Source organism: Manacus candei, unplaced genomic scaffold (genome assembly GCF_025592945.1).
Source record: "Manacus candei isolate 608988 ecotype Guabito, Panama unplaced genomic scaffold, ASM2559294v1 h1tg000014l, whole genome shotgun sequence".
NCBI lineage: Eukaryota > Metazoa > Chordata > Aves > Passeriformes > Pipridae > Manacus > Manacus candei.
Genome location: NW_026138062.1, coordinates 20,740,917 through 20,764,104, shown reverse-complemented (window position 1 = coordinate 20,764,104; position 23,188 = coordinate 20,740,917). Strand labels below are relative to the sequence as shown.

The 23,188-nt window shown below is 39.1% G+C and overlaps 1 protein-coding gene across 1 annotated transcript in view; it reads left to right on the top strand.

Moving 5' to 3' along the window:
* The first annotated feature begins 2,160 nt into the window (after nucleotides 1–2,160).
* The window catches only part of GTF2F2 (general transcription factor IIF subunit 2), an 86,245-nt gene continuing 65,217 nt past the window's right edge, over nucleotides 2,161–23,188 (top strand). Inside the window, exons 1-5 of the mRNA XM_051778758.1 lie at nucleotides 2,161–2,331; nucleotides 7,775–7,848; nucleotides 8,345–8,363; nucleotides 9,162–9,306; nucleotides 17,418–17,456. Coding sequence (XP_051634718.1) covers nucleotides 2,266–2,331; nucleotides 7,775–7,848; nucleotides 8,345–8,363; nucleotides 9,162–9,306; nucleotides 17,418–17,456 — 343 coding nt within the window. The 5' untranslated portion in view covers nucleotides 2,161–2,265. The remainder of the gene's footprint in view (nucleotides 2,332–7,774; nucleotides 7,849–8,344; nucleotides 8,364–9,161; nucleotides 9,307–17,417; nucleotides 17,457–23,188) is intronic.

The following is a 23,188-nucleotide window of genomic DNA, read 5'->3' as shown; positions in this document are numbered from 1 at the left end:
AAGCAAACTGCAAAATGATGGTGTTTGTCTGTGTAGATCCATCCTTTTTTTAGGTGAACAAAACCTAAGGGTCTTAGACCTACAATATTTGGAAGTGGCACAGTCCTAGGAATCGTGGCTGGTTTTACAATTGTTAAGATGCATCTGCTTCCATTTTTGTTAGCATTTAAGGAGATGATCTGGTATGTCTGTGAAAGGTTGTCTTAATGAAATCTGAATTTCTACTGAAAGCTGACTAATAATATTAAGCTCAACCCACCCACCCAGGTGAGTTCTGCAGATAAATACAGTTCCAATGTAAAAGCAAAAGTAATTTTTAATTTTAATTAATCTTAATCATAATAGTTCAATGTTAGCTGTTATTTCTTCAGATATACATAAAAGCATTGCCCTCCTTGGTTACCTAGATGCTTGCCTATAAATAGAAAGGCAGACAATCATATCTGAGATGTAATATTGAGATCATTTTCTGCAAGCTAGATGAGCAATTTCTTGCATATTGTACCAGAAGAACTCTCTGCTTGCTGCTGGTACAGCCTCAGATGGAGTACAATCTTCATATTGAGCAATCAGACTTCAAGGAGGATGTAAATCTGTACTGGGGGGGATTTCAAAGAGCAATGGGCATGACCAGAGGTCTAGAAAATATGACCTATGAGGCAGAGCTGAACGAACTGGGGTTATTTACTATAAGTGGAGGCAAACCAAAGGGAAATAGTGAAGGGATAAAGTAAAACTGCAGAGAGGAAGGCAATAAAATGCTTTCTATGCCATAGAATCACAGGATCATAGAGTGGTTTTGGTTGGAAGGGACCTTAAAGATCATCTAGTTCCAACCTCTCTGACATGGGAAGGGATGCCACCCACTAGACCAAGTTGCTCAGAGCCCTGTCCAACCTGGCCTTGAACACTGTCAGGGATGGGGCATCCACAGCTTCTCTGGGCAACCTGAGGACCAACCAAAGTCCATGCCTTTCTTGTGAACACAATGGATAGAAGAGAAATAACAAGTTCAAATTGCAAAGAGGAAAACTTCTCCATGCATAGGGACAGTCATAAAGTAAGGACTTAAAGAGGTTTTTCTAAGCCAAATACGCCCCACTTCAAAGCAGGATGGGCAAGCACTTGCTCTCTCCTGATACAGAACATTTTCTGTGTTCGAGACACTATCCCACCTTCAAACACCCTGTTCCAACACTACCCCATGAGTTCCCTTTGCAGAAAGCTAAGCTTAATTCTTTACTTTTTATCCAAGGAAAGCGATTCACCAACTGTGTTTTCCTCACTTTTGTGACCTTTGGGTACACTATGATGCTCTGACCCTTTTCCTGGGAGCTGGTCCTCTACTGGCCATTTCCCTTTCATGCAGAAGAGTACTGTCATGGTGACACCTCCTCTCTCCAGGCTGCTCCTCCAGTTCCCCTAGATCATTTTGCATGCTGCTGTCGTTCTTCAGTGTGCTTGGATAACTTATCCTGTACAGGGAGAGAATAACTTCCCACTCTACCCTGCACTGGTGCAGCCTCATCTATAATCTGGGTGGAGTTTTGGGCACCACAAGATAATGGTATAAAGCTACTCAGGAGTGTCCAAAGGAGGGCTACTGAGGGGGTGGAGGGCCTAGAGGGGAAGCTGTATAAGGAGCAGCTGAGGTCACTTGGTGTTTTCAGCCTGGAGAAGAGGAGACTGAGGGGAGACCTCATTGCAGTCCACAACTTCCTCATGAAGGGAAGAGGAGGATCAGACACTGATCTCTTCTCTGTGGTGAGCTCTAATAGGACTGGACGGAATGGCCTGAAGCTGAGTTAATGCAGATTTAGGTTGGATACTGGGACAAGGGTTTTCAGCCAGAAGGTGGTTGGGCACTGGAACAGGCTCCCCAGGGAAGTGGTCACAGCACCAAGCCTGACAGAGTTCAAGAAGTGCTTGGACAACACTCTCAGGCACATGGTGGGATTCTTGGGGGTGTCCTGTGCAGGGCCAGCAGTTGGACTCGATGATCCTTGTGGGTCCCTCCCAACTCAGAATATTCTGTGGTTGCGCGATTCTGCAACTTTCTGCCGCCGCCACCGGAACCGGCCCCTCCTCGAGGCCCCGCCAGGGCGGGGACTCGAACCCGCGGCCCTGACGGACACAGTGAGGGCCCGCCCCTCCGCGCAGTGCGAGAGGAGGTTTGTCCGCCGCGGGCCGCCGTCTGCCGGGTGTGCTCTGCTGCCGCCCCTCTCGCTGCCGGATCGGCCCGCGCTGTGCCCGCCCGGCCCCGCCATGAGCGACAGGGCCGAGCTAGACCTCACCGGCGCCAAGCAGAACACGGGCATGTGGCTGGTGAAGGTGAGGAGCCGCCGGCGCGCCCGCGGGCCCGGCCCAGCGCGGCCTGTGACGGCCGGGCCCCTCCGCTCGTCCCCGCCCCGCTGTGCCCGGGGTGGCTGCCGGCGGGTCCCGCAGCCTGAGGCCGGGGCTGCCCGCGTCAGGCTTACCCTGTGCCCCGGGGCAGCCGCCCCCCCCGGTGCCTCTTCTCGAGGACAGCGCGGGACTGGGCCCGGATACCTGCTGAGTGAAGGAAGCACCGCAGGGAAAGCTGGGTACCGGGGGCCGTCATAGAATCGTGGAATGTGAAAGGGTCGGGATGGGCTTTAACGGTTATCTGGCCCAACCCCTCCCCAACCCAACCTCCCCCCACCCGCCATGGGCAGGAACATCTGTCTCTAGACCAGGTTGCTGAGGGCCACATCGAGCCTGGCCTTGAATAGTTCCAGGGGTGGGACAGCCACAAACCTTCTTGGGCAACCTGTGCCAGTGTGTCACCACCGTCACAGTAAAAAATCTCGTCCTTGTCCTTGGCTGGTGCTTTGTTACAAGTAACAAACATGGCAGCGTAACTTTATTTCCCCAAAACTCTGAGGCTTGAGGAGAGTTTGAGTGTGCCCAAAAAAAACCCACAAAAACCCCCAAAAAAACCAAAAACCAGTAAGGAAAGTGAATGTCAGTATCTTGTCACTACAGCTCCCTTTGGTGCTGGAGAAGTACAGCTGTAGTGAAGGGGCTATGAAAAGATACTGAGATCATCAAATCAGACCTGTCTGATGCAGGGCCACACTTATGTCTGGCGCTTCCTTTCCTTCCTCCTTTAGGAACAGGCTCAGACCATCCACTTCAAAGAACCTGTGGGGACAGGGTGGTACCCAAATACTGGTCCTGGGTGGTGAGGGAGGTGTGACATCATCATACTTCAGCTACCAAAACATCTTATTATGGCCCTTATAAATGATGGGGAATTTCAGACTTGATTTGCTGTGCAGAATTTTTGGTGGGCAGATCACTGCCTCTGTCTCCCTCTTTTGTAATGACACTGGAGTCTCTGGTGCGTCTTGTACTGCCACCCGAGTGTCATGAAACCACAATAAATGCTGCATAATGCTATAATTGTAATAGCTACCCAAGGCAGTATCAAGGAAAGCTGACAGGAGAAAGCTGCAGAAGTATATCATGATACACCAAGTGACAGGATGATAAAATGGCAGATAGAGTTGAAAAATCTAATCCGACGTGCAGAGAGAAGCATTATCCTACTTATACATACACAGCAGTTTGGTCTCTGCTGGTTATTGTCATTCAAGAAGAAATTTAGGTTTTCAGTATATGTGGGTAACTCTAGGAATGTCATGTCAGATGAGCAGAGTCAACATTGGACGTGATTACAAAGGATACAGAAAACAAAAGAGAAAATATTATTGCACCATCATGTTGCCTCTATTTGGAATGCTCTATGTATTTGTGGTCTCGTCCTCCCCACTGTGGAAAGTGTACAGTGACCTAGAAACAGTACGGAGGAGAGTACCAGGGATTGTCTTGGGAACAAGGAATGATGGCTGTGGAGGGAGCTCCTAAATATGTTATTACCTTTCAGGTTGGCAAGAGGACTAGTTTGGAGATCTTATAGAGATCTGAAGTAATAAGTAATGTCATGTGTGGACAAGGAAGAAGTGAATAGGCAAAAATGAATAGGAAAGAGTCATTTTGAACACAAGAATTAGAGGTGTGTCATTAATTCGACTGATGCGGCTTGGAGCAAACAAAGCAGGTACCATTTTGCACAATATCTAGTTAAATTTTGGAACTTGTTGCAATAAGAAGTTGTGAATTTCAAAATTGCAGAAGCTCAAACGCCATTAATCAAGTTCAGGCAAGAAAATTGAATTGAGGGATTAAAAATAAATATGCTGCAATAACCCAAGTCTGCTAAAACATCCTAGAAATTAGAAGAGCATGCTGGGGAAATATCTTTTCTTCGTATTTTCTCCTGTTTTTCCTGAAGTATCCACTGTTGGCTGCATTTGGAGACAGGACACTAAACTTACTTGTCCTCTAGTCTGATACAGTTTGGTGTTTCTTAAAGCAAGCCAGGAATTTTCAGGCACGTGCCTGCTTACAGTTGGTACCACTCTGTGAGTAGAGAGCGCTGCCTGGTTTAAAGAGAAAATGGGACTAAAACGAACGCTTAAAGATTACTCTTCCAAGTAAGTGTTAATGTAATCCTTTGTGTATGTGTTCTGAGCTTATCATTTGTCTGTCTTCTTGTATAATAGTGATAATAAAAAAATATTAAAATGTGGCTAACACTGATGGACCATAACAAGGGACATGCACGATTTTATCCTTTGATTTCCTTCAGACTTGAACTTTGAAACAATCATCCTTGTTAGTAGGACTTCTAAAACACTCAGAGGCACAGTACAGGTACTGTCTTCACTAGCTGGGATAATGAGGCTGAATTTATTCTTCCTTTGAGGGAGGGAGCAATCAGTTCTGATGGAATAAAAAACCTGACTTATTTGATTTCCTTTTAGCATGCATTCTGCTAGCATGGGAATTATTCCAGGGAGACTACTTAACAGGCAATAAAAACGCATTGATGAGTGTTTTAGAAACATGAGCAGTAAAAGGAGGTACCGTAGAGTGAGTTGCTTTAGTACAAGTCCAGAAAGCAGCTGTATTTTTTTCTGCTAATATAGAGAAATACTATAAGAACTTTTAGTTATGTACTTGTGGTAAAGTGAAGCCCATTTAGTGTTAGCCGGTAGAATTGTCAATTTTTTATTCCCTGTGTGTTGGTCAGGTTTTTTTTATTTAATGTGCTGCACTTATCTATAGTTAGAAAGATGATATCTTTATGTAATTATTTTTGTATGTTCAAAGGAAAATTAAAACATAGAACCTGACAGCAGCCTTACTCAGTTTCTGATGTACACACTGCATATGGATTGCTATATAGAGAAAGAGCTAATTTAGTTTCTTACAGAAAAGTGGAAGTAGTTTGTTATAGGTAGGGGCTACTTTTGTGTTTTCTCTTGAAGGTGGATAGGAAGCTGTGAATAAGCTGAAAGATGTGTGAAGCAGCAGCCCTCATGTCATACACTATCTGCAGGGTGCATTGTGTACTGGAGCCTGAGCGTGTTTGTGCAATGTGAGTAGCAAGAGGAAAGCAGCAGTGTGAAGAGGTCTTGAAGTGATGCTCCTTAGTACGTCAGATTTGTTCTAGTGATTAAAGTGTATATTTTTTTTTGAGAGAAGAGTATTCTTACCAACAAACCTCAGAATAAAGGCCTCTTGTCTTGAAAACGTTCAGTAGCCTTAATCCTGTTGTGGGATCTTTGAAAATTCTGCTCTGTAAAAGCAGGTTGCTCTTGTTTTCCATATGCTCTTTCAGGTATTAAGAGTTTGAAAACTGACTCTTCTCCATAAGTTAAACTTTTATTATGCTGAAGTTAGGAAAAAGGGGCAAAATAAGATGTCTACAGCGTGTAAGACTTTATTTAATCTTTCCTGTAATTGTTTATGACATTAGTGTGGTATTCCAGAGTTTATTATGTGGTTTTGTGAGTACTGTCTGGTTTTATCTGAAGTATCTGTGGATAGCTGGAAGTAATCCTTTGATCACAGTCCTTCATAACCCTTTGTCTTTCTCTGCATAGCCCTTGATTGCAGGTAGGCCAGCAGAAAGATGATTAAATGCACTCTTTGAGGCTCTTTCCCTTGCAACTGAAAAAAGCATGATTGATCTGCCACCTCTTAAATAAATTTCCTGTCTGAATATATTACATAGCAAGTCAGTGATTTTAAGAGCATGACTGTCCTTTACTCCTTGTGCACTCACACTGAATGTGCGTCTGCCTTACTACCTGGCAGTATAACTTAAATACAGGTTAGGTGCAAGTACATAATAATATTTCTATTGAGTCAACTGGAGCACATGTCATAGCATTTATCTTGGCCTTAGAAAGAGAATTATATGTGATCTGGTATGGAATCTGCTGTAGGAAATTACTACTTTGAAAACTGTGGAAAAATATATATTAATAGATGGTGCCAGTTCATGGCTCTCTATTGTGCTTTTGTGGTCTTTTCTGACCCACTGTCTGAACTTTATGGGAACCTGGACTGACATTCAGTTAGTCTGAACAGTTGGAGGACATCTGGATTTTCTAGGTATTCCACAGTACTTTATAGGAGTGCTGTGAGTCTAAAGGAAAGTGCTAAACACCAGTTCCAGGATATCTTCTGGAGTTTTTGAAGAATAGGTAAATGCAAAGTTAGTGTTAAATTAATTTGAGCTTTAGGAAGTTAGCAGGTTTCTTTTTGTCAACAAGTTCTTGGACCATCATCTTTGCCTTCTCAGCTCTGTAGTGAAACTTGGTTTTGTTTTATTCTATGCAAAGTCAGACTTCAAAGTGCTTCTTTACTGCTTGAAACAGAAAATACCACAGGCATAGCTTAGTGTGTTTCTCGTTGGCTGTACCTCACACCATTTTTCTACGTAAGCACAGATGTTTTCAGTAGCTATGGACTGTGTGAGCCACAATAAGCTTTGCTGTACAGTAAAGAACATTGCTGCAAAGTTCTGAAGAGCACACTACTTCCCAGAGGCCTTTATTGTCCATTATGAGCCCAGGTCAATCGATGCTGCAGATACCAAAATCTTTGTAACTGAAGGAATTTGTGTGTAGGTGAGTTAACATCACTGGAACAGCTTTTAATTCTTGGATGTGTCACGTTAAGCCTCCTTATTCCTGTCCTTGTACTGACCTCTAATTTGTGCATGTTTGGGAAAATGGGTTGAGAAGCTCATTTGGTTGTTCCACCCGCTAAATACAAAATCAGCACAGCTAAAACATGGAAGTCCCCCACATCTCCCAGGCAGATTGGTCTGTTTTCTGTATAATGACCAACTGCACAAAGACTTTTCCCCATACAGTGGAGGTGTGGGAATGAGTGATGGGAGGCAGATTTGCCTCAGGTAGTTCTGCTGTTGGTGAAATGGACATCTCGTAGAGTGGGGCTGTGATCTGCTGCTCAGCATTTCTGAGGTTTCCAAACTCTAAGCCTTCCCTTCAGAGACACCTTTTGGTCTTTGACTTGTAGTTCTCTATATTCTCATCACTGTGATTGTTTGGTTCATGGTTTTTTTTTTCCTGGAGAGAGGCTAGTGAAACACTGGCAGAGGTTGCCCAGAGAAGTTGTGGAAACATTCAAGGTCAGGTTGGATGAGGCTTTAAGCAACCTGATCTGGTTGCAGATGTCCCTGCTCATTGCAGGAAGATTGGGCTTAGATGACTGTTAAGACCCCTTCCAACCCAAACCATTCTATGACTATATTCATTTACCTCATACTGTGTTCTGAAGTGGTCAGGGTAAAAGCATTTGAAGAATATACACATACACAATTAATACAGAATTTTAAAATCTACTTTTTGTGAAATCTGTCTTCTTTGATTAGGTCCCCAAATACCTGTCACAACAGTGGAATAAAGCTTCAGGAAGAGGTGAAGTGGGAAAACTAAGGATTGTCAAGTAAGCCTTTAGTATACCTTTACTGGTTTCATTTATTAGAAGAAGTTACCTGCAGTAAAATAGTTGCAGCTATTGTAATACATAATCCAGTTTCTTGCCAACAATGTACATATTTCTCTGATACCTGAATGGTACTTGCTCGTATATGATTAGGAATATAAATTGTACAAAATTATGCTAGGGAGTCACTGTATCCCATTACATGATGTTTGGTTTCTTAAACCTAAGAAATGTAACTGGAGAATTTTCTTTAACTTACATGTGTTTTGCTGCTTCTGTTCTCATGTGCTGACTTTTCACGTGTATTCTTGGGCACCAGAATAAAAAAAATGTTGAGCAGCTCGGGAGTGAAGATGAGTAACAAAGCTAGAATTTGAATTTTCTTTTTTATCAGGAAAGCTAAACTTGAGGAATTAGGTTATGGAAATGTTGTTAAATATTTTAAATATTTATATACTTATTAAATATTTAAATATTTAAATATTTTCTTTTGCAGAAATCAAGGAAGAACGGAAGTGAGTATTTACTAATTAAAAAGACTATGAATGTTTATATTTTGAATTCTAAAAATTGTTTAGAGCATGTTGGTTTCTAATGTCACATACTTTTTGTTACACCTGTACCATAGAATCATGAGGAGAGAACTCTGCTAGTAGTTCTGCCTGTAGACTTACTGTGGGACTTCCATCTGGTCTGTCTGTTCCCTCAGTTTGTTTACCCATCTGTAAGCAGCAATCATAGTGACAACATTCTTTCTAAACGTTTTGAGATGTGTTAGTGCTAAAGGCTGTTGGATCCACAGGAGAAGCACACAGTGCTGGTCTGAAAAATCCCTCTTCAAGTTTCTTTCTGTGGCCTGTGATTCTGGTTACCCAGTCCCCCACTCCTTAGCAAAGGAGCCATGTTTAAATCTCTTCCAGGCTGTATGAAATTCAGGAGTCCCAGGCTAATAACACTTGTGATACTTTAGCACTTTTTCTGGAACTCAGCTGGCTGTGTGAAACATTTTTAAGCACTCATACTGTGCAATGGCTGAAAACTTATTATGCCTTACATTTTAATCAAATTGTTCTCTGACTTAAGGAGGAGGTAATTTACAATTTTTTAAAAGTTGAGTAAATTTTATTAAGTACATGAAAGCTTTAAATTCTGTATTTCAACAAGAGATTAATCTAGGACTCTTATCCCACTTGTTATGTTTTTGAAATGGAAATATGCTATACTACTTGTATTTTCTCTCTTTTTGTTTCCCTGTAACTAGTAAAACAGTGTAATTGAGTCTGTTTAGTAACGCTGGCAATTGTGACTGTTAGGTGTCATTTACTTTGAATGAAGAGCTTGCAAGCATCAATGATATTGGAGGAAAACCTGCTTCAGTCAGTGCACCAAGGGAACATCCATTTCTTTTGCAAAGTGTGGGAGGACAGACCTTAACTGTGTTCACAGAAACTCCAGTAGGTAAGTTAGAATTAAAGTTATTTGTTATGATTCCATTATTTATGATTTCAATAAACTTAATGCTGTAAAAGAAGAAGACTTGGAAGTAAGGTTTTGGCTGTGTTTTGTTGCTGTCTGCATACAGAGCACTGTTGTAATTTTTTTGTGTCTGCTGTCTCTTTTCTTCATGTGATTGAACAACTGATTTATGTTCTTCACAAAGGGTTATCATGTACAGTTCAGCTGTGGGTCTGCTGAAGAGAACAGAGAGTGTGGAGTGCAATACAGAGTGCGGTACATTGTGTACATTCCCATTTAGGGTTTTCACTGCGAAAAATGTTTCTGTGTTCTTATGTGTTTCTGAGATGAACTAGTATTTCTTTTTCTCCTTGAGTTGGTCTCCGCTGTGAACAGGGTTTTATAAGAATGTTGATTTTTTTCTCTATCCAGTTGAACAGATGCATTTGAACAATAAACACATCTGTTCAGCACATTTTCTGGAAGTATATACATGGTTTAAGTGTATTGAAGCTTAATAAGGTCATAATAACCAAACAGCAGTGAGGTTATAGTTTTTCTTACTGGATTTCAGATGCCTGCCTTAATTTCAGATCAGTAGCTGTATGAGTGATTAGGATATTCAAGATTGTATGCCCTAAACTGCATGTCAGACTTAAGAGACGTGGTAGTGTTATACTGTACAGTAAATTCAGCAGACTGCCTTGTATATAAGTCCCTTATGCTGTAAGGTTTTCTACTGGAATTACATGAGCAAGTTCTGGATGTTAGAGTGAGAAGGCAGGTGTCTGCAGAGCATATCTCATTGTCTGCAGAAGGTATCCCAGTTTCAGGAATGTAGGTTTCAGTGTTTCCAGAAGACAAATATACTAGTATTGTTTGTTACCTCTGTCTTCTGCAGGGCAGCAAACTACAGTGTGACCAGCTTCTGATTTTTTTGATATTCGTAGGCTGGCAAGTAATTGCTGTGATGTCAGTGTGATAAATAAATGAAGGAAGGAGAATTGTAACTCATAGGACAGACTTAAAATACTTAGTAGGTTTGACCACCTCCTTTTTAAAATCTATTTTAAAGCTTTAATGACTGAACAGTGAGATATTAAGGTACAAGTAGCTTGGCTATCTCAGTTGTGTTTAGGTATAAAAGCACTTATGCTACAACACAGGGGCTTTTCATTTGTTATCCCTTTCTCTGAAATTAATGTGATAGTGTTATTGGTTTTTCACTTTAAAAAATTTGTATTTTTCTGTGTATGACTTGCAACTTTTTAAAAATGCTGGAATTTGTAATTCATAGATTACAAATGTGGAAAGAGACAGGAAGCAAGTTTTCAAGAATTTTCCAAGCATTTTAGTAGTACCTCATCCTTTTTCCTTTCTCTGTGCCCCAACCTTAGAATGCTTGACAAAAGAAAGAGATTTTGGGTTTGAAGATGTGTTTAGAATATACATTCAGTGACTTTTGCATGTTTGCTGCAAATCCCAAACACTTTTGATACAAAATATTGCTTCAGAAACCTCTAACAGTAACTTAAACTACAGTGAGTGCTGATGCTTACCTGGATTGTGGAGTATTTGTCATCAGTTGGAATGAAAGTCATTATGTGGTAGTTAGAAGATGCCCATTTATCTCTGTTCTATCATCTGTTAATACCAGTGTCTCAAAACTTTTAGATACTCAGAACCTGTCCAGTTGTTTTATTTAATTAGTTAAAAATTTTGCATTTCTTAGCAACCAGAAAATGTTATTCAAGGGCTATGGATCTACTGAGTAGAAGTTATTATTTTAATTGGGAGCAAAGGGTAGTTAGTGACATGAGAAATGTTTGGAATGAAGCACTGAATAAGCGTAGACCCTGTCAAAATTGTTTTTGCTTGAGATTAGCAAGCCTAACATACAGTCAGTGAGTTTTCATGGAACTGGTTTGGGTGCAAAATGGCTAAAATCTCTTGCTGTTGTGTTTAAGTTGGTGTTGAGAGTGCAATCAAACATAAACTTTATTGTGCTTTTCTTGCCTGACTTCTTTTGCTTGTAAAAATGAATGTGACACAAATATTCCAAATTCCATGCAGATTCCTTACTGGCACTGTGTTTCCGCAGCCATACTTGTGTTTTTAAATGTGTATCTCCAGTATGTTTTGAGCTCCATGACTAATTTCAACAAATTTCATAGTGAATTATGGCTAGTGTGGAAATAGGTGTCTGAAACTGTATGGATATCCCAGCTGAAAGAAAGGCTGCTACCCTGTTTTCCATGCAACATGGAAAACCCCACAATGTTTATATCAACCATGGAAAAACACTCAAAAAAACCTTACACATCTTTGCACATCAGTCAATCCACAGTAAGAGACAGTCATAGGAAGCTGAAGTTCATTAATTTGTAGGTTCACAGACCTAGTACTTGTCTTCATATTATAGTTAGCACATTTTTTCTGAAAAGCATTGGTGGTCCCATTCCTCTTCCTTTTGTGAAGTGTACCATGTAACAGAACCAATATGCTGTTTGAACCATGGGCCAGAGATTAAGCTGGTATGGAACTGCAGATGTCATGCATCTGGAAGGATACATCTTGGGAATTAGGCAAATGAAATATGAATAAAAAAGTGCTTCATGCACTATTGCTCTCAGTCCTTCTTGAGGACTGAATTTACCTAAAATGGAGCAAATGGCATAAAGCAGTTTGTTTTATTTTGTAAAGGGTGTGGTTTATTTGTTTGTGCATTTGTGTTTTATTCCCCTCCACTCGTTTTTTTGAGCACATTGAATGCCTTAAGATCTATTCTGTGTACAGTCCTTTAATCCTGTGATCCTTATGTTGTAGTGTCTTTCTTATGGTCTTTCTGAAGTATGTTATAATTTTGGAAGACGCTGCAGGGAGTTCACATATTCTGGATAATTCAGCACTTCACATCGACTCATCAGGTCATTTAGAGCAAGCAAAAAAGATCAAATTTGACAAGTAATTTAATATTTTCTGTATGATGTAATTTCTAGACTTCTGAATGGATATTCTATGGGGTTTGCTTTGCTTTGTCTTAACTGAGCTTACTTCTAATACCTGTTTTACTGGAAGAAATCCTTTAGTTCTTTCACTGTAAACCTCTGCATCTCTAGGTGTCCTGTATTAGTTAATGGACAGCAGCAGGCTTTTCTGAAGTGCAATTTGTTATGTCCAACACCTAATGAATTGGTTTTTTGGTCTTCTGCAGTGTATGTACTAGATCTGAGTTAATATAAAGCTGGATAAAACGGCTCCCATCCCAGATACTATTAAAAATCTGGTCTATTTGCACATGCTGCACGTTCTGTTTGGACTAACTCTGGGGGTTTCTCCCGTTTCTTTTCTTTTCCTGTTTTTGTATTTTGAAATAGCTCCAGTGAGTAATACAGAGTAGTACAATGTAATCTGAAAGTAGTAGTTCCTGCTTCCTTTGCAAGGCTGTTTGCACATGTGAGACACTGCATTGTCTTCATTGCTGGGTAGATCGCTAAGGCCTGCGGGATGGTGTTCCTGAGCATCAGTGTAGCAAAGCTGGTGGGAAGTGTGGCTTCCTTCATGTCTGCAGAGGGATCCGAAGCACAGTTGTCTCTTGCTGTCTAGGTCTTGCTGTTGAGGCTGGTTTCAGTATTATTTCTGCATTAAATATGAACTACATTCTGTTCCATAAACATGACCATATGTACATCAACAGTTGCTATGCAACAATGCTATTTGTGCTTCCAGTCATTTTATTTTTTCTTTGTCATCAGCTATCATAGCTGTAATTTTTAGGGTGGGTGGAAAGGAGAGCATCTTGCTTATATTTTAATGTATTGAATAAAAGGAATCTATCTTATGTATAGCTACAAACTATCTAGGGGCAATTCATGGGCCTGGTATATAGAGTATATTTGGTTAAAATTGTTTTCTGAGCTTCCTACTGGCAGACACCCTGGCATAAGATAGTGCTGTAATTTAACAGTTTCTTTCTTGGTTGAAGGAAGAGGAAGACTCTTTTGTTAAACATTTAACAGCAAACATTTCTGATTGTGATTTTAAATTAGTTCCCTTCCTGCTTTAATTGCCTGATGCTTAATTTTTCTGTCAGCGTGTAGTTTAGGTTTGCAGGATCTAAATATAAATGAAAAATGCGGCTTTGTTAGAGATAATGATAAATGTTTCTTACTGAGCTGTTTTTTGGAAAAATGCGCTACTAATGTGACTTGGGAAAACACAGACCTTGGCAAGCAATTGCATCCCAAACTGTAAAGGACTGATGGGTGGAGAAGAAGATTTTACAATGTAGACACAAATAAAGTATAAGATATTTCTGTAAAGTTGGGTGAGATGATTCATTTTATTGAAATTTTGAATATATCTTCACAACTCCCCCTTCATAAGTGGGATTGCCTTAATGTCTGTTTTTGTGTCTTTAAAGTCTTTCATGCTCTTTCAATCTTGCCGAAAGTAAAACATGTTCAGAGAATTCCATTGACAGAATACCTGCCAGAGCTTTGCTTCTGAGCAGCATTCGTGCATGGATTGTCTCACTGTTTCATGCTTCACAGAACATTTCTGTCTTTTAGCATTGTGTTTTTCTCCTGTTTTCTGAGTCTTCTCTTTCAGAAACTCAATTCATGGCATTCAATTCTTTCTTTTGTATTCTTGTTCAGTAAAACACATAACTCCGCTATATACCTTAGAACAGCTTCTTTATTCCCACATTCCTTGAAAATTCTCCCACTGTTTTGAATTGTTGGGTTTTTTCCCTTTATGCAGCTTCTCATTTACAAAAGGACCTTTTCTGAGTTTGTACATGAATCACACCTGCCGTATAATGTACAATGCACAATTGTGTTCAGTGAAAATGAATATTCGGAGGTTTTTATTCTGTATTTTGTATATATGTATTTTTACATATCAGATATATCCAACCATTAAAGTAATGTGAGGGGAAGAAACACTAATGAAAATCTTTCATTCAAGCAGCTACTTCTTTAATTACACTTAATTATTTTCGGTAAAATACATAGTGCTCAGGATCTTGATGCCTTGTAATACTACTTCCACTCTTGTTAGATAAATGTTTGAATTCTGAAGTTCCTCATCAAACTGTTACTTGGGAAATAAACACCCTCGCTGTTTCGCCATCTTAGCACAGCCTGCTGAGGGGTTTTGATGTTTACCTGTATACTATAACGGTACTTCCCAATTGTCTCTGTTCAGGCTGTCACTTAACCACATATTCCAGCCTGCAAAACACTTTGGGATCTTACTTAATGCTTCTTTGTTCCGTTGTGTACTTTAGTCTTTTGTGGACTGTTAGCAGAAACAGAAAACCTATCAGCAGCCTCACGATCAAAAGAAATAGAAATAACAGCAGCCTTTCAGATCTCTGGCATTTATGCAAATTTCCAAATATTTTTGAGGATCATAAAGATGAAACCTGTGATCAGAAGAGCAGAATGTGTGACTCAAGCTAGTCTAATTACAGACATCATTTTGATGGCTCAAAATTTTGTGTGTATTATTGTGTCAAAAAGTCCATTTAGAAAACAATTGCAACTGCTTACATCATACCCCTTCTCCATGGCAAAAAAAATGGAAATTATATTTATTTAATTACTTTATATGCATGTTGGATGATTAAAAAATTACTGTAAAGGAGGCTCAGCTGGCTGGCAGGGATAAGCTAATCTTATTTTCATTTCTGTTATTAAAACTACAGACTGTTAATTCCTACACAAATTTAAACAATTGAGGATATGACACACAGATTATATGGTATGTTAGAACGAGCTCCCTGTGATGAGAATAGTCTTTCTGCCTGCTTTATTGACTTAAAATATCTTTGTTTTTTTCAGTTTCACGGATGTACATGTAAAAAACAATATCCCAACACCCTGTCACCACAACAACAGCAAAAAAACCCCCAGCAAGGACAAAAAAACCCAACTAACCTACCCCAACCTATTGATCTTTATCTGTGACAAGTACACTCCCCCTGTAGACATAATATACATGTATTGTTATTTGAATCAGAGATGCTATTAGCAATGTTTAAGTGTGATTCTTTGGCTATAGTTTTGGCTAGGTGACTGGTCTTCCCTTGAAACAGAGTTAAAAATGAAACAGCTTTTAACCCAGCTGCATCTCACATCTCAGTCCAGACAGGTGTTCATATCTTGGTATGTTCTTATGTTCTTCATTAACCTCTTTGCATCTCGTGTACTGAATGTTTCCTTAATTAAGTTACAACTGAGTTAGGGTATTGGTTGGGTAATAACATTATGATGTAATTGTGCTAAATACACACCAAAAATAGTGTCAACAAGAAAATGCAGGGTTTTCTGCAAACAGGCTATCCTGCATGTATATCTGAAAGTTATCAGGAATCTTTATTCACTTTATGAAGGCTCATAGCTCGGAGGAGACTATATAGTGATGGTTTCTGATTGAAAAAGCAGATGCCTTCAGTTGCTGAGACCAACGACAGCCACCTGGTATAAAGAAAGAAAGATTGGTGGGAGACTGGTTTTTAGATTTGCATTAATCTTCAGGCTGTCAGCAATCTCAGTGAGAAAAGAGGGACATCAGCCTTGAAAGCCAGCAAGAATCAGTGGCAAGAAAAAGATTTTTTTAAAATATTTCTTGTTTTCAATTCTATTAATACTCAGCCTGTAAGTGGCAGAAATGATCAACCTAACAACTAAAAAATTAGTCTTTGAGTTAGAGCAGTAATTCAGTTTTGTCTGTAAGTAAATAGCTGTGACTTGTTTGAGTTGAAAGCCAAAGACAAGTATATTTTACCGGTTTTAACTGTATTTTGGGTAGGTGAAAATGTTCTTTATATCCTCTGCCTTAGAAGATGTGTAAAAAGGAGAAATGTAGGAGGAACAGTCAAATATAAGCTTGACAAATTTATGTAGGGGTTTAATTTCATAGGACTGTGTAAGTGTTAGAACTCAGTTCACCAAAATACATCTACTGTCTGCCATTTCTTGAAACTTGGGATTGGAATTTCTTGCAGAAAACTGTTTCTGAATCTGACCCTGCCATTCACTTGAGTGATAATATTTCGGCAAGTCACTCTGCAGCACTGTGCCTGTTTCTCCTTCTTTCATACTTAAGATTCTCTGCTCTGTGGAAGAGGTGATGTTTCAGATTATGTGTATTTGGTGTACTTGACAAGTACAAATACGTGACAAACAGATAAAATGGGCTATAATATGGTACCATTTGAGGACAAATGTTATAGGTTTGAAAAGAGAATCCCCCTTCATTTTTTGCCGTGGCGCCGCCGTTGCTCCTGTGGCTGTGAGCAGTTGTTGAGCTGCCGGGAACAGCCCGCAGACAGCCCGTGAATCTCACAGGGAGCCACAGAGGCCACCAGCTGGGAAAGCAGGACTTGTTTTGAAAGTTTTGGTTGCACCACTGTTGCTTATTTGGATTTGTTATATATATGTTAATAAAGAGCTATGTTAATAAAGAGCTTTTCCACACCTTTCACCTGAAGCCTCTTAATTTCAAAGTTAGAATAACTTGGAGGAGTTTGGTTTCTTGTTTCTTCCTAACCCGCCGTCCTTAGCAAACATTTGTGTCATTTTAAACTAAGACAACAAACAACCGGGAAGGAGAAAGGTTGAAGAAATAAATTTTTGTGTGGTTTGTAAAAAGAGTAGAGAAGAGGTTGATCAAGTTCAAAAATCTACCTAGTGCCTATTAAGAGCATTCTTTTGCAAAACCTTGATTATTTTTTTAATATACAAAAATTGTATTTGTTTTATCTAGGCTGACCAGTGAGATAGATTAATAATGTGCTTTGCTTAAGCATAATCTTACTACTGATTTTGCATAAATATGCAGCTTCATTCTTGCAGACCTCAGTCAGAGGTGTAATAGAGTTCTTTCATTTCTCTCATTTTGAATTTGGGCACTAAAGGAATTCTTTTGTTGCTACTAGTGGCAAATTATTCTTCAGAAAGTAAATTTGTAAATATTAATCAAGTCCAGTGATTGCGATTTTGTCGTAATTTATCATTCTTTGCTTTCCAACCCACTTTTCAGATGTAATTTTGAATAAACAACACAGAAAGATTGATTCCTTTTTTTGTTTATTTTTTTTCCAGAAAGCCAATCAGAAGAAAAATCAGAAAGTGGCAGTGCTGGTGAGTATGGACACTTTCTTTGAAGCACTTAAAAAATTACTTATCACTGCAGCTTTTCAGTTTTACTTTAAAAAAAAGATGGTAGATTAAAAAAAAAAAGTCTTTTTTGTAATATCTGGTGGATACCATAAAATTGAAAAATAACTTGATAAACTGGTTATCTGCTGTGACCTAAAGCTTAAATTATTAACATTTTTTATTTAAATGAAGGGGAATAAAATGAGAAGGGAGAGGTTTAGAAATGTTCTTTGGATTGTTTTATTTATTTCTGAACTCTTTTACTTAGGTTCATTGTATGTATTTTTTACTTTGAATTCTTTCTTTTTGATTGGAAAGTTTGTAGCAAACTTCCAGATGTTTTGTTATTCTATTTCAATTGCATAAACTAAGCAGTCATAAAAGCAGTCCATAAAGACTAAGTTTTATCTCTGATGCACACATATTAAATAGTATTGGAAGTGGGATGGCACTCGAAAGTGCTAATTGCACAGATAGGAGATGGGTGGGAAGAATCTCACACCCCTACCTTTCTTAAAAGCAATTCCTAAACGTAAGACTAGTGCTAGTGGGTGTTCAAAATGTCTTCTTGAAAGTACTGTTTTGGACACTTTAACATGGAGATATATGCTTTTTCCAATATTTGACTTCTTTTGAATGGTATTTCAGGATCAGATGTTATCACAAGTGTATACTTTGTGTCTGGCTAGAAGTAGGGTTTGAGTTTTGTTTTCTGTTGTAGGGAATTCTTTGTAAAATTGAGATGCCTTTTATTACACTGGCTCAAGCATGTCAAAAGACTAGTGCTAGAAATGTTAAAGGCTTTAGACTTGTACTGAATCCAAGGTGGTTTTTATAGCTTGCAATTTTTCTCAATTACTTGGTAAAACCTGTTCAGTCTGATTCTGTGTTAATTGTCGTGTGGTTTTAAGGTTATGAAGGGCTACTTTCTAAAAATTAGTACTTTATACCACTTGGAAACAGACTCACTGCTATGTAATGACTCAGGTAAAATGGATGTTGAAAGTTTAACTGCTAAAATGAATCAGAATTTTGATACTTACATTTGGTTGTTTTGTAGTTTTAGGAATGCACCCTTGGTTTTGCTTGGGTTTTGTGATTTATTTATTCTGTTTGGGTTTGGTTTTGAATTATTGAATTGTCTGCTCTTTACTCGTGGTGCCTCTTCCTTGTTCTGTGAATATTATGTAAAGTGGCCACATGTTTAGTTGGTTTTTTTTTTGCTTCAGCCAGAAGAATGAATTACTGTGTGCTGTTTAAGTATGCTGACAAGATGAGTGCTAAACCCGTTTGATGGAATCAAGCTGGCTGTGGATTCAGTTTCTTAGTGATGGTAGCGGGTTACCCTGGGGCGTGTAAAGGATTCTTAACCGTCAGTTGTGATTATTTGCTTATTCACTTTTTTCCTCAAAATTGTTGTGGAACTCAGATGACCTTTACCAAACTAGCTTTTGAGTACTCTGTTTCTCTGGTAATCCACTTTATCCTGGCCTACAACAAGTACTTCTGAGGTGAAGATGATGTCTTTCATGTATTTATGTAGCATTTTATTATATACTATATATATAATTTATTGGTATTTATGTTATATATTGCATGCATATAAATATTAACATAAACATTAAATTTATATATGGTATATAATAAATAATTACATAAATAAATTAAAGACAACAATAAATTATATGATAAATTAATATCATATGATACATATATTTAATATTTTAGAAACAAAACTTTTGAGTATTACTGTAATACAACTGTGTGAGGTTTATTTGTAGCTAGAAAGTGAAGGCAGTAAATGAGATAAATAACATTCAGAAATTGTTTGATTTATATCCTTAAAAAAATTTCGTCACATTTTTACATTGTTAAACTTATGTCATAAATCATTAGTATTATGTATGATATTTTAAATCACATTTATTAATGGGATGGTTGTAAACCACTTATAAAAGGCAAGATAGTACCAGTGTTACTGCTCAACTTCATAAACATTTGGAGACAGGCAATGTAAAGCCCACCTAGTCCAACCCCCTGCAGTGAGCAGGGTCATCTTCGACTGGATCAGGTTGCTCAGATCCCTGTCCAGCCTGACCTTAAATGTTTCCAGTGATGAGGCATATTACCACCTCTCTGGGCAATCTGTTCCAGCTTCTTCCAACCTTTAATGATTCACAGTTCAGAGAGAAACAGAGGTGGGGGTGACAGTGTATTATTTAACAGGATCTCATGGATTTTCCCTCTGTGAAGTGTTCCTCTTGATTGAGCCCATGTAAATTTTAGTATCCATAGTATCTCAAATGATGCTATGGTTACAGTCAAAATATGCAAGAATCAAGATGTATGTGTAACAAGTTTACTTAAACTAATTTTGAACTCCTTTTGCATATTATCATTTTAGATCACTTTTCCACACAGAAATCCTATTTGTTTAGTGCTTGTGATAAACAGTGCTTGGTGATTCAAGAAGTGTTGTTTAGTGCCTGAAGGCTGGTTTATGTTAAATGTGAAAGGAATATAGCAAGCTACACACACAGCTAAAGGAAAAGAGAATTGAGAATTGGCTTTGCTTGATCACGTATGATGATAAGCAAGTGATTTTAAATCCAAATATACGTATGTAACTCTTGTTTGTTTATGGCGTTTCTTGCACCTACCTGTAAGTGCTGTCTGTGGTGACAGAAGCTGTGAAAACCAAGCATTTGTGCCAATATAAAGTGTGACCTGCTCCTTCCCCCCAATAAAAATACCCAAAAGCTGCTGCTCTGAGCCTGTACAGTCTGTTAGGAATGATACAGTAAAGGCATGCATTCTCATGTAACAGCAAATGTAAAGAAGTGCTGTCCTTGTGGAAGTGTGTTAAGTGGAAGTTGCATGTGAAGGAACTGAGTATATAGTGTTGCCTAAGCTTTGAGCATGTAGACAGACAGTATAGTATCAACTTATTTATTGATTTATTTATAATAACTTATTTATAATAACCTATTTATTTATAATGACTTATTTTTATTCACAATTTTACTAATTGTGAATGTACTTGTTTGACTGCAGACAAAAATACACAACATTTGATTTGTCTGTAGATCACACTTACTTAATTTTTTGATTTTGTAATAAAAAAAGGATTCACGTGTTGTTTATACATGTGTTGGAATATTTGAAATTCAGTGTAAGCACTATGATAGAACACTAAACTTCATGTGATAAAATCAGCAATTTTTTGTTAAAGGCACAGAGTTCTTATGTTATAACGTGGGGCTATATTAAGCTACTCAATGTACATTTGAGTTTATCCTCTTTCAATCAGTTAAAATACATTAATAATACTTCAAAAGAGAAACTCCAAATGAAAAATGATTGTCAAGAGGAGTAAAACAGTAATTCTTAATTTAAATACTAGCTTGAAACTCAGTGTTGAAGATAACTTAAATATGGATTCTGCCATTTTCAAGCCACAGGAACTGTTTTTGTCTTGGAAATATAACTGATTTTGTTGGCAGGTAAATACAACAAAACTTAAAATACAAGCTTTTCGGTACTTTTCCAGGAGTTGTAATCAGTGAGACTCCATTTGTAGCTGTTGAAACACAAAGAAGCAACAATTTCTGCTTTAAGGTATATTATACTGGTTATAATAAATGTTGTGGAGGAACAGAGAAGGTGTACTAGTACAACAGCAAAAAGGATATGGATTTAATTTAGGTCAGCACTAACTGAAGTTAAATTTTATAAGAATTTGCGTAAATATCCTTGGTGTACTTAGGGTCTGGCTATTTGTTTCAGTATACTGTATGAGTATTCCAACATTTATGCTTGTCGGAGCGAACTGATGTATTTGTTGTCATACAGTCGCCATCCTGAGAACAAGACCTGATACAAAACAGTGGGAGTTAATCCCACAATGCTGTTCTGTCCTTCAGTGGTGTCCAAGTTGAGCTTGTTGAACTACTGAACTAAGCTGAAGTGTGCTTTTGGCTTGTGTCAGAGTTCTTGGTTTTCACTTATGGCTCTTGAGAAATCCCAGGAATGTCAGCCATGCCTGGCGTTGCAGGCTGTGACTTCACAAATTGTGTTTGTCTTCTGTGAGGGATTTTGCTGATTACTGCAGTTCACCCACCTACCAGCATGATCACATTGGATGGGTTCAGACCTTTGCAGCATTGCAAATTAGAGCCTTGAATGATGGATCAAAGGAGCTGAGAAACAAGACTGGCGAGTAGCAGTTGTCTCCTAGCAGGAGGCAGTTTCAAAGTAAATAAAATGAGGTGGTTCTGCATGCAGAATGTAAGTGAGCAATTGAATTCCTTGACAGAAGATGTGGACATGAAGGTGGTATTTGCTAAAGGTGTACACAACCTTAGAGGTGACCAAAAAGATGTGTGAAAGAAGATCACAGAATGTTAGAATGGTTTGAGTTGGAAGGAACCTTAAAGATCATCAAGTTCCAACTCCCCTGTCAGGGGCAGGGACACCTTCCATTAGTCAAGGTTGCTCAAAGCCCTGTGCAACCTGGTGGGGAACACTTCCAGGGATGTGGCATTCACAACTCCTCTGGGCAACCTGTCCCAATGTGTCATCACCCTGGCAGTAAAGAATTTCTTCCTAATATATATAAATCTGCCCTCTTTCTGTTTAAAGCCTTTGCCTCTTGTCCTATCACTGCTTGCCCTTACAAAAAGTCCCTCTCCAGTTCTGTTGTAGCCTCCTTTAGGTACTCGAAGGCTGCTCTAAGGTCTCCCTGGAGCCTTCTCTTCTCCAGGCTGAACAACCACATCTCCTTCAACCTGTCTTCATAGAAGAGGGCTGCAGCTCTCTAATCGTTTTAATGGCCCTTCTCTTGACTTGCTCCAACAGATCTATGTCCTTCTTATGTTGGGGCCACCAGGGCTGGAAGTAGTATTCCATCTGGGGTTTCAAGGGAGTGGAGAGGGGCAGAATTACCTCCATCGACCTGCTCATCACCCCTCTTTTGATGCAGCTCAGGATACGGTTGGCTTTCTGGGCTGTGAGTGCACATTGCTGGGTTACCTTGAGCTTCTTGTCAATTCAAGTCCACCAAATGGTACTAAGATTGAGAGGACATTGGATTTAAGAGACCCCGAGCCACAAAAGCCAGGTGGACACTGGGATGCATACCCAGTAGGTGAATCATACATGACTGCACTTCTTTGTGGATATTCAGTTGTGACCGCTGTGCTGCTGGAGTCATGATGTTGAGCAGAGCAGCAGACGTTTAGTCTGATACAGTTCTCTTACTCTCAGGCTCTTACTCTCCTGTCCCGTCCCTGCCCGCCTTCCCCTTAGTTCTGTTCTGTTGTTACAGAAGTTCCAGCAGGGATAGTTCTTTCTTCTTTTTAGCCATGGAAGTAGCTTTTCTGGGGGAAGGCAATGAAGGCAAAGGCAAGAACAACTCTTCTAAGAGTAATTTATTTCTGCCTTTGCTGACTGCAGCTACAAGAACACTGTAGGCTGTAGTGCAGTAGAAGCTGAGCTTTCTGTATGTTTCAGTCTGGACACAGTCTGTCAGAGCTGGTTTGATGTTCTTCCTGAGCTTACAAGGCTTTTTCAGCCCCAGTATCTTGCCAATATCAGATACAGGAGCAGGAACAGTGTGTAGCTGTGCTACAGCATATTGTCTTACTCATGCAGGTTGTCTTGCCCTGTACTGTGTTGGCAAACCTAGAAATCATAATCTCTGCATGGCAGAAAAG